The sequence below is a fragment of the Ahaetulla prasina genome, chromosome 17 (assembly GCF_028640845.1).
Source record: "Ahaetulla prasina isolate Xishuangbanna chromosome 17, ASM2864084v1, whole genome shotgun sequence".
NCBI lineage: Eukaryota > Metazoa > Chordata > Lepidosauria > Squamata > Colubridae > Ahaetulla > Ahaetulla prasina.
This window is the reverse complement of record NC_080555.1, coordinates 1,435,133-1,449,182: the sequence shown is the minus strand read 5'-3', so window position 1 is coordinate 1,449,182 and position 14,050 is coordinate 1,435,133. Positions and strand designations below refer to the sequence as shown.

The 14,050-nt window shown below is 45.4% G+C and overlaps 1 protein-coding gene across 3 annotated transcripts; it reads left to right on the top strand.

Annotated features, from left to right (window-relative positions):
- The first annotated feature begins 365 nt into the window (after positions 1-365).
- LOC131186505 (acyl-coenzyme A thioesterase THEM4-like) lies at positions 366-10,217 on the top strand. Of its 3 annotated transcripts, none has more exons than XM_058160159.1 (7): positions 366-723; positions 3,468-3,698; positions 4,386-4,545; positions 5,014-5,176; positions 7,193-7,303; positions 8,282-8,406; positions 9,582-10,217. In XM_058160159.1, the coding sequence occupies exons 2-7, from the start codon at positions 3,567-3,569 to the stop codon at positions 9,647-9,649; spliced, it is 759 nt and encodes a 252-aa protein (XP_058016142.1). In that variant the 5' UTR covers positions 366-723; positions 3,468-3,566; the 3' UTR covers positions 9,650-10,217. The 3 variants fall into 3 exon arrangements, with proteins under 3 accessions (XP_058016142.1, XP_058016141.1, XP_058016140.1); XM_058160158.1 differs by having other exon boundaries at positions 366-817; XM_058160157.1 differs by having other exon boundaries at positions 366-906.
- The last annotated feature ends 3,833 nt before the right edge of the window (positions 10,218-14,050 follow it).

Genomic DNA, 14,050 nt, shown 5'->3' with positions numbered 1-14,050 from the left:
GAATTTTTGTCCCTTGCACAAAAGCACTCAAGCGCCAGAAAGGTCTTAAAGGAAGGTTTGGGGCCTCTGAGCATGTGCAAAGGGGCGCTGCTTGGTCAAAAACCACCTTTTTTTGCTCTGCAAAAGGGAGGGTCCACCCAGGTTGCGATGGACACTCCCCTTGGCCAATCAGAGAAGCCGCTCGCCTACGTCAGCGCCTGCGTGAGTCAGATATGTTTGATGTTGTAAGGCTGGCGCGTGGCTCATCACGCCACACTAGATTGGCGCTCGTTTTATCCAATGGGAGGGGAGCAGTGCTTAGGGGAGGCGCTAATTGAAATTTGATTGGACCAACTCAGGGACTCGTTGTTGGGCCGGACTGGCACTTCTAAGGACCAATCCAAGATCGGCTCAGAAGAACGGAGGAGGCGGGACACCGCCCGATTGGATTACTTCACCTTGAATGACAGATTCTTAGAGGCAAAGAACACCTGGGTGGGATCGAGCGATTAAATCGCTTCAAAAACGATACGGGGAGCAAACGAGACACTGTCACGTTCTTCGCCGTGAGGCGAGGAGACATTTCCTTACCTCAAAGCGCCTCGAGGCGCGAGAAGGGAAAGGAGCGAGAATCGCACGGAAGGGCGGGCGCATGCGCCACTCCCCCAAACGGAACGCCTCGCGCCCGAAGGCAAAGAGAACGCGGCGCGCATGCGTCGGAGACAGCCCCGCCCACGAAATGAAGTACGCCTGGCGCGTGGCCGCGCCCCCTCGCGTGACGTCAGGACCCAGCGTCCCCTCCCGCTCATTCTGCCCTCGGGAGGCAAGAGGGACGCAGGTGGGTCACGCGCGGAGGGAAGGGTCGGAGGTCAGGGGTCGCGCGGGCAAAGGGCAAAAGGTCGTGCTGGGGAACGACAGCCCTGCCAGGTAGGCCTGCTGGGTTTCCCAGCTGGGGGAAGTTGGGGGGGGTTTCCACTTAAAATAATCCAGATTTTGTTTGCTTTGGCTTCAAAAGTTTCCTTTGCTTTTCAATTTTGATTTTTAATTTTTTTTAAATTTCTGAATTTTAATAATTTTAACTGGGGTATTTTATTATGGGTCTAATTCGACGGTTTTAATTTTCGGCCATTTATAGAATATGTATTTTAATTGTTGTTTTAATTTGTACACTGTATTGTTTTAATTTGGCTGTACACCGCCCTGAGTCCTTCCGGAGAAGGGCGGTATAAAAATCTAAATAATAAATAAATAAATAAATTTTGTGGGGTTTTTTATAAAAAAAAAATGCTGGTGGCATTTAACAGGCAGGCAGCCAGTAAAAAAAGTGCAAAATTTATAATATGAGAATATATGGAATTATAGATGGATATATGGATATATCTATGTATTGATATATGCACGTGTGTGTATATCGTTATATACGTTCCATATCTATGCTTATATAGTTTGTGTGGGTATACACACAGAGAGCGACATAATTATAATTTTATAAGGATAGATACGGAATGTATATATATACTTAAGTGTAATTATGAAATTTAGATATATAGATATATGTGTATATGTGTCTGTGTATTAGAATGAGGATTCTTTATTGGCCAAGTGCGTAAGTTCTGCGTGCGCGCACACACACACACATAAAGATAATGATAGATAATTATAGAGAAGATTGAGAGATAGATAGATAGATATGTTGAGAGATGATAGATATGAGAGATAGGTGAGAGATGAAGATAGGTAGGTAGATAGATAGAAAGATAGATAAGATAGAGAGAGACGATAAATAGATGAAAGATAGAAATTAGATAGATAGATAAATATGATAGAGAATATAGAGAGATAAGATAAATAGATGATAGAAGAGATAGATAGATACAGATAGATAGATATAAAGGATAGATAGTTGATAAGTAGAATAGATAAGATAGATAGATATAGATAGATAGATAAGATAAATAGTATATAGATAGTTAGAATGATAGAGAGATAGATAAATATAATGATAGAGAAGATAGATAGATAGATAGATAGATAGATAGATAGATAGATAGATAGATAGATAGATAGATAGATAGATAGATACAGATAGATAGATATAGATAGTTGATAAGTAGATAAGATATAGATAGATAGATAAGATAAATAGTATATAGATAGTAGAATGATAGAGAGATAGATAAATATAATGATAGAGAAGATAGATAAATAGATAGAATAGATAGATAGATAGATAGATAGATAGATAGATAGATAGATAGATAGATAGATAGATAGATAGATAGATGATAAGTAGAATAGATACGATAGATATAGATAGATAAGATAAATAGTATATAGACTGATAGAATGATAGAGAAATAGATATAGATAATGATAGAGAAGAGAGAGAGATGGAATATATTAGCTGCCTAGAGTCACTGTGAACGAGTTGGCAGTTATATAAATGTTCTAATACATATATATAAAAATATGATTTACTGCTTATATCCAACGAGTCTGGGCAGCTGACAATATGCATATACATGCCGTCTTCCCCCGAAAATAAGACCCTGGCCTTATTTTCGGGGAGGCATTATTATTTTGGGGTGCATGGAGCAAGATGGGGCCCCTCTTGCCGTCTTACCTGATTTCCAGCTCTGTCTCCCTAACCCTAACCAGAGGAAATGGCGGGGACCGGCTGCACATGCAGTTAAATATTTTCGGAGAGGGCATCTTATTTTAGCACATGCACTCAAAAGCCTGATTGGGCTTATTATTAGGGGATGTCTTATTTTAGGGGAAACGGTATTGAATATGTGTGTTTGTATATACATGTATGTATGTATGTATACCGGGAGAGAGAGAGAGAGAGAGAGAATGTGTCTGTGTAGGAAATGAAACTTTGTATATGCAGTTAAAAAAAATCTAGAAATTAGGGATGATGTCATGCCATGATATTTTAATTATTGCAGTTACAAGGAAACCAAGTCAGCCCTTCACAACCTCGCCAAGCCAGAATGCCTCCCAAGTTGCCAGTTTAGCTGCCCCTTTCCAGGGCTGAAACAGCCACCCCAAGGATTAACAGAAGGATGGACAAATAGATTTAAATGCATAAATATGAATATAAATGTAACAGGGGAGGCTGGAGAAGTACTGAAGGTTAACCCAGACCTGGCAATATTTAATGTTTAATCCCTTGGACTGCCCGTGTTGCTCAACTGCTGACCACGCTGCTTAAATTTCACCAAATACTACCTGCCATTTTGGCTTGGGGCTGGCCTCCCCTCCCCAAAACACTGCTGTGGCCCAGATAGATGAGCTTACAGTCCCCATCAGCTCGCAAACGCTGCATCTTGCCCTACCAGCTGGGGAAAATGGGGGCTGGAGTCCGTGACAACCCAGGAAGGAAGCGCAACTAAATTGAGAGGGGAGACTTAAATTTAGTGACAAGGTTAAAGCTGCATCCGGGACATTTGCGGTTAAAACTGTCACTCACATCCTTTCGACAGGTGGAGTTCTGACGTTTTCCTCTCTCTCGCATCGTGGGTACCTGGAGGTAGAGCTGAGTCAGGGTGCCAAGAAGTGGGCTCCTTTGAATTGCACAAGTCATGCTGAGGAACTGGGCCAGGCTATGGAGGGGTCTTCCTTGCTTCATGACCCCTAGAAACGGGGCGCAGGGCACAACCCCCCACATGGGGGTCCGCCAGTGTTTCTCCCACAAGCTACAAAAAAATTCACCTGTGAGTATCAAAAAGGAGTTACCAGTCCATCTTTTTTTCTAACTAACCCTGTGAATGTTTGGGAGGGGGGGTTTAGTTTGAGGAATAACGTTGATTTGCAGTGCATTTCCGGCCACCGTGTTTACACGGGCTCTGGTTTTGTCTGATAAACGCTGTAGCTTGTTGCATGCATCGTGGCTTGTTTCCGTTGGGTTTAGCACAACAGAATAGAATAGAATATAATTTTTTATTGGCCAAGTGTGATTGGACACACAAGGAATTTGTCTTGGTGCATAGGCTCTCAGTGTACATAAAAGAAAAGATACATTCATCAAGAATCGTAAGGTACAACACTTAATGATAGCCATAGGCTACAAATAAGCACTTCAACTTCCAGGAATTCTGGGAGTTAGAGTCCACAGGTCATAAAGGGGCCAGAGTTGGCCGTCCCTCTTCTAAGCCAAGTTTGGTGGGTGACCCAAACTGATACCTCTTCCCCAAATAATCAGAGCAAATGAGCTTCAGAAATTTGAAGCATGTTTGAAGTGGTCGTGTTTAAATTCCTCCCCCTGCCCTCTGTCTTCCCCTCTGCAGTTATTTTACTAACATACAATGTTGGGCTAATGTTGGGGGGTTGGACTGGAAGACCTCCAAGGTCCCCTGCGACCCTCTTGTTCCACATTCTAATGTCCACTTTCTGTTTTTCAGTCTTGGTTGTCCACATCAGAAAAGATTAAAGATCGCGCTGTCCCAAATCCCAGCTGGAGCCAAGAAATGGTGCTCCAGTTCAATCGCTTCATGGAGATGACAAAAGATGGCAGCTGGCGGAAGCTGCCTTCTTACCCAAGTTTCACTGATCATCTTCCAGGCAAGCTTTCTCCTTCTTTCTTTCTTTCTTTCTTTCTTTCTTTCTTTCTTTCTTTCTTTCTTTCTTTCTTTTTCTTCCTTCCTTCTTTCCTTCCTTTTCTATTTTCTCTCTCTTTCTTCCTTCCTTTTCTCTTTTTCTTTCTTCATTCCTTCCTTCCTTTCATCCATCCTTTTGCTCTCTTCCTTCCCTTCCCTTTTCTTCACTTTCTGTTTTCTTTTTTTTCTCTCTCCCCCCTTCCTTCTTTTCTCCCATCTTTCTTTCTTTCTCCCCTTTCCTCCCTCCCTCCCTTCTTCCTTTCCCTTTCTTTCTCTCTCTGTTGTTCTAGTTATAAAAGAGAGGACCCCTCGCTTAGCATCAGAAATTGTTGTAGTTATAAATTGAGGACCAGCTCTAGTTACATTTGGGGGGGGGAGAGAATCCAACCTCGACTGACGTTGCCTTTTTTGGGGGGGGGGGTCACTTCTGCAGAAGGACGCCAGAAGGAAGAACGCCAAAAACGAAAATACCGCCTCTTTCTCCGAAGTATCGACAGCGAAGGCATGGGCTTCGAGTACGCCATGTTCCTGAACACTCTGGAGAAGAAGGTGGCAGGCGTCTTCCAAATAGGGCCCTACCTTGAGGGGCCTTCAGGGTAAGCTTTACAAAATTCGTCCATTCCATAATTTTCATCACAATCCGATTCCATTTCACTCGGCTCACTCTCTGCTTCTCCGTACCATTTTAGAACACTTTCTTCGAACGTTTGGGTCGTCAAATCGGACTCTTTTTGGTGGAAAACTTGCCCTCGACATTAAATATATATGTGTGTGTGTGTGTGTGTGTTTTCTGAGGTTTTCGCGGGTGTTTGTATGTAGGTCTTACAAACACCCGCGAAAACAGCTCCTCACACAGCTGCAATAACACATTGCTCCCAGACGCACGAAGCTGAAACCTGAAGATGACGAATGAGACTTTGTCGAAACGTCACCAAGACACTTCCAATTTTACGTGGGAGAAAACCCGAATAACCAAAGACCTACATATATATATATATATATATATATATATATATATATATAGGTCTTTGGTTATTGGGTTTTCTCGCGTAAATTGGAAGTGTCTTGGCGGCGTTTCGAAGTCTCATTCGTCATCTTCAGGCTTCAACCGTGCTTCTGGGCAAGCACGGCTGAAGCCTGAAGATGACGAATGAGACTTCGTCGAAACGCCGCCAAGACACTTCCAATTTTACGTGGAGAAAACCGAATAACCAAAGACCTACATATATATATATATATGAAAACCTCAGAAAACATATATATATATATATATATATTTGTTTTCTGAGGTTTTCGCGGGTGTTTGTATGTAGGTCTTTGGTTATTGGTTTTCTCGCGTAAATTGGAAGTGTCTTGGCGGCGTTTCGAAGTCTCATTCGTCATCTTCAGGCTTCAACCGTGCTTCTGGGCAAGCACGAAGCTGAAGCCTGAAGATGACGAATGAGACTTCGTCGAAACGTCGCCAAGACACTTCCAATTTTACGTGGGAGAAAACTTATTGCCCCCTCAACAATCTGGGTCCTCATTTTACCTACCTTATAAAGGATGGAAGGCTGAGTCAACCTTGGGCCTGGTGGGACTTGAACTTGCAGTAATTGCAAGCAGCTGTGTTTAATAACAGACTGTCTTAGCAGTCTGAGCCACCAGAGGCCCTTAACAAAGGTCTGCGCTCAGAATGACTGAAACTCAAATTCCGCTACAGAAAACGCCAAATAACTGACGCGAGCGCGATGCTGCATACATTCTTATTGGTGGGAAAAGCAAAAGCTATTTACAAACGAGATGGTCCATTTCTAAAAATAGGGGTGTTTCGAACATTTTGAAAAAAGGTTGCGGTCACTATGACCGCAGGTCTGTGGTTATGGGTTAATCATTAATAAATATGAGTCTCTTTGGAGCGTCCCCCTGGCATTGAACCTTCTATGAAAACAGATTGCCCATGTTGTGGCCCACCAGCAGATCTGGCAGCAGATTCAGACAGTGAGGAGGTTGGGGAGAACCTGGGCCAGTCTTGGAGTCTGGGGAAAGCTCTGACAAGGGCTCTGCACTGGAGGCAGAGAGGGGGCCAGGGCCGTCTGATAGTCGTCAGCTGCCTTCGGGGTCAGATATCAGTGAGGCAGACGAACAGCTGGAGCCTGTTCCCAGTGTGCGCACGCTCAGAGTTGCCAGACGAAGGGAACAGCTAAGGAACAAGGGTCGACTCGGGAGTAAAGCCACGGGTGGACAATGAATGGCCCCTTCCAGAGGGAGTGAAAGGGGAGTGGAGTTTGCAGGAGACTTTAGTCTGAAAGATATCGGCCTGGCCACTCTCCAAGCCTGGTAAAGGTCGGTAATGGTGAACTATCTTGAAAGACTGTGGGAGAGGAAAGACTTTGCTGGAGAGGAATGCACTGTCAATTAAATAAAAGGGGTTTATCGGCACGAGGACTCGGCTTCGTGCTGCTGGGGAAGCCTAGGTCAGAACAGCCCAACGCAGCTCAACCTCCCCGTCCTGGTTTTCCCACGAAGATAAATCCCCTCCTCGCGTTCACCTTTGTGAGTTTGCAAGCTCCCGCTTTCTTCAGCCATCGGTGGTTCAGTTTTATTTTTATTTTATTTCTGCCTCTGTGAAGGTTCGCCCACGGCGGGGCCATCGCCACTATCCTGGACAGCATGATTGGGGGCAGCGTCATTTACGTCAGCAGCAGGGTAGTGACCGCTAACCTCAACATAAACTATAAGAGGTCAGTGCCTTAAGAAAAGAGAATTGAATCGAGAACTGGATTGAAGAAGAATCGAAGTCGGAATTGGCCAGGTTGTATCGACTCTTCCAGGGGTGCCAGTTCCAATTCCATGGTTATAGAGGGTGGGGTTGTTTTGTTTTATTCTAGGTTTCACATTTTTTTATTGAGTTATAAGGTAAGATACAGAATATAAAAATAAATAGGAGAACAGTGGGGAGGAAGAGAAGTGAGGAAGAAAAAAAAGGGAAAAAAATGTTGACTTCTGACAGTCAGGGTTCCAAGGAAGACCCCCAACGAAATAAAGCTCTGAGGCTTGAGGTTCCTCAAAGTTCCAATTTATTAGAGATGTCATGTTGGCACAGCTGGGAAAACCCGAAACTGAAAGCTTGCAGGTTTTCCACACCCAGTTGACAGTTCACAGCCCTGCCCCGCATCCACAAGTTCATCACATTGTCAAATCAACTCTTCACACTCAATTGGATACAATCTTCAGGCAGCCTACATCAAACGCAGGCAAAAGTCCTTGAATACGGAATGTTGTTATGACTAACTTTCTACCGCTCGAACAACAACCCCCTCCCAACTTCCCCAGCTAAAATATGTGGCCGTTAAGAAGCAAAAAGAAAATTGCCTTCCAGAACTGACACTGACTTTGTTGCGGTAAAATAAGGCACTGCCATCAAATCACAACTTTTTTTGTTTTGTCATAAGAATATAAACAAGCCATTTCTATTAGGTTTACATATTATTGTTCAGCGTTTGTATTTTGTATAATGTTTTATTTGAATTGTTGAGACAGGCTGCCCTCGACTTAACGACCAGCAATAGAGCCGGCCCAAATTTCTGTTGCTAAGTAAAACATTGGTTAAGTCACTTTCCTTGCCACGGTTGCTAAATGAATCACGGCAGTTGCTAAGTGAGGAACACGGCGACTCATAACCACGAGCGTTTGTTTGGTGTTTTTTTCCCCTCGTTCAGTCCCGTGGCGTTGGGCTCCGTGGTGCTGGTAGACACCAGGGTGGACAAAATCGAAGGCAGGAAGATCTTTGCGAGCGGCGAAATCCGGAGCACGGATGGACAGACCCTCCATGCAGAGGCCACAGGTAAGTCTGGTTATTATAAGGCAGGGGTCTGCAAACTTGGCTCTTTTAAGACTTGTGGACTTCAACTCCCAGAATTCTGAGGAACTCTGGGAGTTGAAGTCCACAAGTCTTAAAAGAGCCAAGTTTGCAGACCCCTGGTGTAGGGTCTCAGTCGTAACTTTGAACTGCCACTCAACTGTCGAAGACTACCTGTACAGAGTCACTTCAACTTGGATTCCCCATCTCCCCCCCCAGACTACAGTTCCCAGAATTCTAAGCAGCGTAGCCGAAAGCCCTCCAAGTGTTGAGAAATATAGTTTAGGGGTAGCTATCCTGATTGCCTGATTCATGTTCTGACCTAGGTTCCCTTAAAAAGCAGGAATTGGTCCTGGCAAAACCTCTTTCATTTAAACAACTGAATTACTTTCATTCACAGTCAGCGAGGTTTGCCCAAACAGTTTTTCAAAGGAATATTTATTTATTTTACTTATTATTTACATTTCTATACCGCCCTTCTCCGAAGACTCAGGGCGGTTTACAGCCAAGTTAAAAAGACATATACAAAAATTAAAACACAATATTTGAAATTTAAAAATCTGAAACCATAAGGCCGAATATTAAAATAACAAGAAATAAAACCACTCAATTAAAAATTATCAACATACCTGATCTCGTTTGCCAAGCTGGCACGTAACTTGTTTCCAAATGCAGAGTAAGGCAAAAGCTGGCACAGTCTCTTCAGAGTCACGAACGGAACTTTTCATTCTTCACTACCAAACGAACAAATTTGTTTCCTGCAAAATCCTCCTTGCCGTTCGCTCCTCTTTTGTTTCCTATTGGAAGGGCCGGTCACCTCCAAGATGTGGCTTTACTCCCGAGTCGACCCTGCTTTCCGAGTTGTTCTTGTCTTCTGACAGCTCTGCTCATGCGCAGATTGGGAATGGGCTCCAGCTGTTCCTCTGCCTCACTGCTGTCTAGCTCCCTCTCTGCCTCCGACGCAGAAACCTTGGCCTGAGCTTTCCCCAGCCCCCAGGACTGGTCCATGTTCCTCCCCAACCTCCTCACTGTCCGACTCTGCTGCTGGCTCCGCTGGCCACTGGCGGGCCACAACAATTTAAATTTTCATTAATACTTTATTTTCCTAGCCTCAAATTGTCTATTTCTCCTTTGTTTTTCTCCTGTGTTTTTTTTTTAAGGTCTCTTCATCGAAATGCAGCCCCCCTCTTCGCCCCAGAAAGAAACAGATTCCAGCAGCTCCCCTTAACAGACAACCACAGACCCAGCTCTTCGTCCACCTTCCTCTTCCTCAACTCTCCCACTACAAGCCCCTCTCAGAGTTTCCTCCCTTCTTTGCACAACCGGATGGAACATCAGCGTGTCGAAAACGGCAACCCACACCTGTTTGGCATGGCACCGTTTGTCGTGGAGGCGGGAGGCCGTGAATCCCACAAACTATATTTCTTGTTGCGTTGTCACCTTACAGGTCTGACTTCGGTGCCGTAGTTCTAAAACCCAATGGGTGTCTCCTGGCTGCTTTCGAACTCGCTCCCCCCTTTCTTGCCCCTTCAAGGATATTTATATTTTCACCCTTTCACATGTGGCGGAGATTTCCTTTTGAGGCGAGCTTCCAAACCGGTGGAGTCGGAAGAAAATTGGATCAGGATTGGACTGTGGAAGTCGTTGGGGCAGGAGACTCTCTCAACTGGGTGGTTTCCTTGCAGATATTTCTGGACCCAACTTCGTAACGTCATCAATGCTAGAAAGAGTGGCGATTGCGGAATGGAGGAGGAAGAGGAGGACTCTCAAAAGCGACAATCTAACCCAGGAGTCGGCAATCTTAAAACACTCAAAGAGCCACAAAGGTCCTGACCAGAAGCCCCCAGTTCAATTCTAGAACCAACCGGAAGTCTGGTTCCCCCATCCTTTTTCCTCTACCTGTCCTAACCGAAAGCCCTATCGATTGTGGAGCCGACCAGCGACAGGGAGCCGCAGCAAAGGGATGAAAGAGCCACGGGCGGCTCCGGAGCCACCGATTGCCGACTCCTGATCTAACCTATATCCAGATCGTCGCTTTTGAGAGCCGCTCTTCTTAACCTTGAGGATGGTTTCAGAGAACGAGGTTGAGTGACTTCAGGAAGGGAGATCCCAGGTGTTGTATTGGTCCAATGGGGCAGCGTTACCTGGTTGCCCCCCTCCTTTTGTCGACGACACCTAGGAAGGTTTTCTGCCCATGTGCCGAGAATCGCAGCATCGCAACATTCACCAACATCTGTGCCTCTTCGCTGGATCTGCTCGCAGCTCTGTGGGGTGCTTAAACTTATGCCTTGTTAAACGCCTACCTCTTTGCCCCGCCTTCTGAGTGCCTTGTGGAAGGATTGTTAGCACTTACCCCACTTTTACACAAGTATTTTACGTGTTGAGTAACCGTGAGATTGCAAATGCGAACTATAAACGTAATTTATTCTCTTATGTGTCTGCTCTTCTTTTGTCCTTGGGAAAACCGTTTGCGTAAATCCCTCTTCCTGATTTTCCTGAACCCAGCTGGGAGCTCAGGAGAAAAAGAGTCACAGGTCAGGGACTGGAAAAAGAGGAGTCAAATCTCCACATCCTTCAGGGCAGGGGTCTCCAACCTTGGTCCCTTTAAGACTTGTGGACTTCAACTCCCAGAGTCTGGGAGTTGAAGTCCACAAGTCTTAAAGGGACCAGCTTTGTGGCTGAGGGACTCTGGGAGTTGAAGTCCACAAGTCTTAAAGGGACCAAGGTTGGAGACCCCTGCTTCAGGGCATATACAGTCATTTGTTAATTTTAATTAAGGGTCCCGTCCCCCCCGGGTGGAGAAATACTAGACACGTGCTACATCATCTCTGCTTGCACCCCTCGGTCTCTTGACATCTTGAATACCAGTTGAGCAACATGCTTCTCCAATCTCTGGTGAAAATGTGCCCACGGATCCGGGATTAAGGCCAGATGAATGTATCCTGGTTTATTGTGGAAGGTTCTTGGCACACATAATGGGAGCGGGGGGGACCGGGCGGGGAGGAAACAAGCCACTTGAGCAAACTTCTCAGGTGCTTCCAGATTCTGAGGGTGTGTCTTCGCCGGAAGGAAGGAACGATAGGAGACTCAGTAGCAGACTTCCGGTTTCACCCCTGCTTTAGGGGTAGCTACCTTGATTGCCTGATTCAATTTTGGGGGGGTAATATCCTATTTTCTTAGCTTCGAAGTTTTTCTTTTTTTTCTTTTTCCTTTCTCCTGTTTATTTTTTTTATTTTTTTAAGGTCTCGGCATCAAACTGCAGCCCCTGTCTTCGCCCCAGAAAGAAACGGATTCCAGCAGCTCCCCTTAATGGACAACCACAGACCCCCAGCTCTTCCTTCATCTTCTTCTTCCTCAACACTCTCCCTACAAGCCCCTCTCGGAGTTTCATCGGTATCTCTCCTGCCTTCTTTGCACAACTGGGTGCAACATCAGCGTGTCGAAAACAGCAACCCACACCTGTTTGGACATGGCACCATTTGCCACGGAGGCGGGAGGCCGTGAATCGGGGTGGGTCCCACTCCTTACCTGTATTACCGGTTCACAACAGGAGCTTGCGTGTTTCTGCACATGCGCAGATTGTTCATGATGACTCCCGCCGCCATTACTACCGGTTCGCCAGAACCGGACCGAACCGGGAGCAACCCACCACTGCCATGAATCCCAAAAACTATATGTCACCTTATAGATTTGACATTCGTGCCATAAGTTCTAAAACATTTTCTGGCTGTTTTCGAACTCGCTCCCCCTTTCTTAACCCTTAGGTGGTATCTATATTTTTTAGTCTTTCAAATGTGGCAGATTTTTTTTCTTTTTCTTTGAGGCGAGTCTCCGAACTGGTGGAGTCGAAGAAAATTGGATCAGGATTGGACTGTGAAGTCCTGTGGGGTGTCTGAACTGGGTGGTTTTCTTGCAGGCGTTTCGTAACCCAGCTAGGTGACATCATCAGTGCTAGAAGGAGTGGGGTTTGCAGAGAGAAGGATGAGGACTGTGGGGGTCCTTGGTGGTCTCTGAGCTGGTTTCGTTTCGTGAACCCAACTAAGGAATGTCATCGGCAAAACCCATTCCCTTCTGGCACTGATGATGTTACCTAGGTGGGTCACGAAAAGTCTGCAAGGAAAAAAAAATGACTTCCAGGTACCAAGGACACACGACTGGGTCAAGAAAATTTGAGGATGCTAAGAAACGAATATTATTGTCTTTATTTTAAGCACTTTAATTAACTTATAGGTTTCTTTTGGGATAAGGAATTCTGGATGTTAAAGACGTTAAAGAGTGCCTATTAAATACCTACCTGTTTGCCCAGCCTTCTAAGTACCTTGTAGAAGAAGAGTTGACCCTTACCTTACTTTTGTCGACTCGCATAGCATCCCTGGCTGCTCTCGAGTTGCCATAGGCCCCGGGGTGGGGATAGGAAACCGGCGAAATGGCACAGCAGCCAAAGACAGATGCACATTCCATGTTTATCTCTTGCAAGGCTGTATCCCAGGGTTACCTACAGCAGCTGAAGGGGAGTGACCTCTACAACCCGAGAAATTGCTGCATTGGCGAATGTGATTGATGGGGGGGGAGGGGGGGAACCAGGGTCATATTTTGAGCGTAAATTACATAGGGTCAGAGCTGGCTTCACTTGGGAACATGCCGACATGACGCTCCTAATAAATAACTGGATCTCTTGAAGCTTGGCTCGAGGCTCATGATTTATTTAGGGCATCCTTCGGAACCCCGACAACTTTTACACCTGTGTTTTATTACAGGTTGGTTTGAGTGACGGCGCGGCGATTGCAAATGAGAACGATAAACGCCATTCCTGTTTATGTGTCTTGTTTTGTCCTTGGGAACCGGTTTGCGTAAATTCCTCCTGTTCTTCTTGATTTTCCTGATGCCAGCTCTAAGGCTAAGGAGAAAAACGGCCACAGGTCAGGGATGGGAAAAAAAGAGACCCATCTCATCTCGTACGGCCATTTGTTAATTTTAATTTAAGGGTGGAGAAATACTCTAGTCGCAAGTCCCAGAGACAGGTTGGATGAGGAAGATGGAAAAACCTCCCAGAACATGGCTCTGGCCAAGGAAACCTCATAAATGTGCTCAAGATACAACTGGGAACCAGGTTCAACCTTCTATCTAGATATTCTACCCAACCTTCTTTGGGTCTCTGGACCTTGGATGGTTCTGGTGGGCACCTTAGATCTTGGGTGAAGGCTGGTCGCTTTGAGGTTGTTTGCATTTTTCTGCTTTATCTTGGGGTTGGTGAACCCCTTCAATCCTTTGCTTGGGAGATGACCTGTCTCTGCAGCAGGAAAGAGGACATGGTCCCGTCCCAACAAAGAATGGATGAGGATTGAAGTGGCGAAGTTGGGAAGAACTGGCTTTATCATGGAAGATCTTGGCGTGAAATCAGACGCTTGAGCAAACTTCTCAAATCGTCCTAATTTGAGGGTGAAAGGAAGAAATTACAGGCTTCATTCCAATTGGTCCTTGGGTGATGGAAGGGAGGAGCCCATTAAAGCTGTTAGGAGTTGAGTCCTGCCCAAAGAAGAGCTCCTGAGAAGAAGACAACCTTCCCAAGAGCTCAGCGGGTCAGAAGATTCAGAATGCATTGTGTTTTGAGGAACATCAACCAGAGGGT

Excerpts from the sequence above, each read along its gene's own strand:
- LOC131186505 (XM_058160159.1), top strand. The coding sequence starts at position 3,567 with ATGCTGAGGAACTGGGCCAGGCTATGGAGGGGTCTTCCTTGCTTCATG. Across the intron at positions 3,699-4,385 it reads AGCTACAAAAAAATTCACCT|TCTTGGTTGTCCACATCAGA; the intron begins GTGAGTATCAAA and ends TCTGTTTTTCAG. Across the intron at positions 5,177-7,192 it reads TACCTTGAGGGGCCTTCAGG|GTTCGCCCACGGCGGGGCCA; the intron begins GTAAGCTTTACA and ends GCCTCTGTGAAG.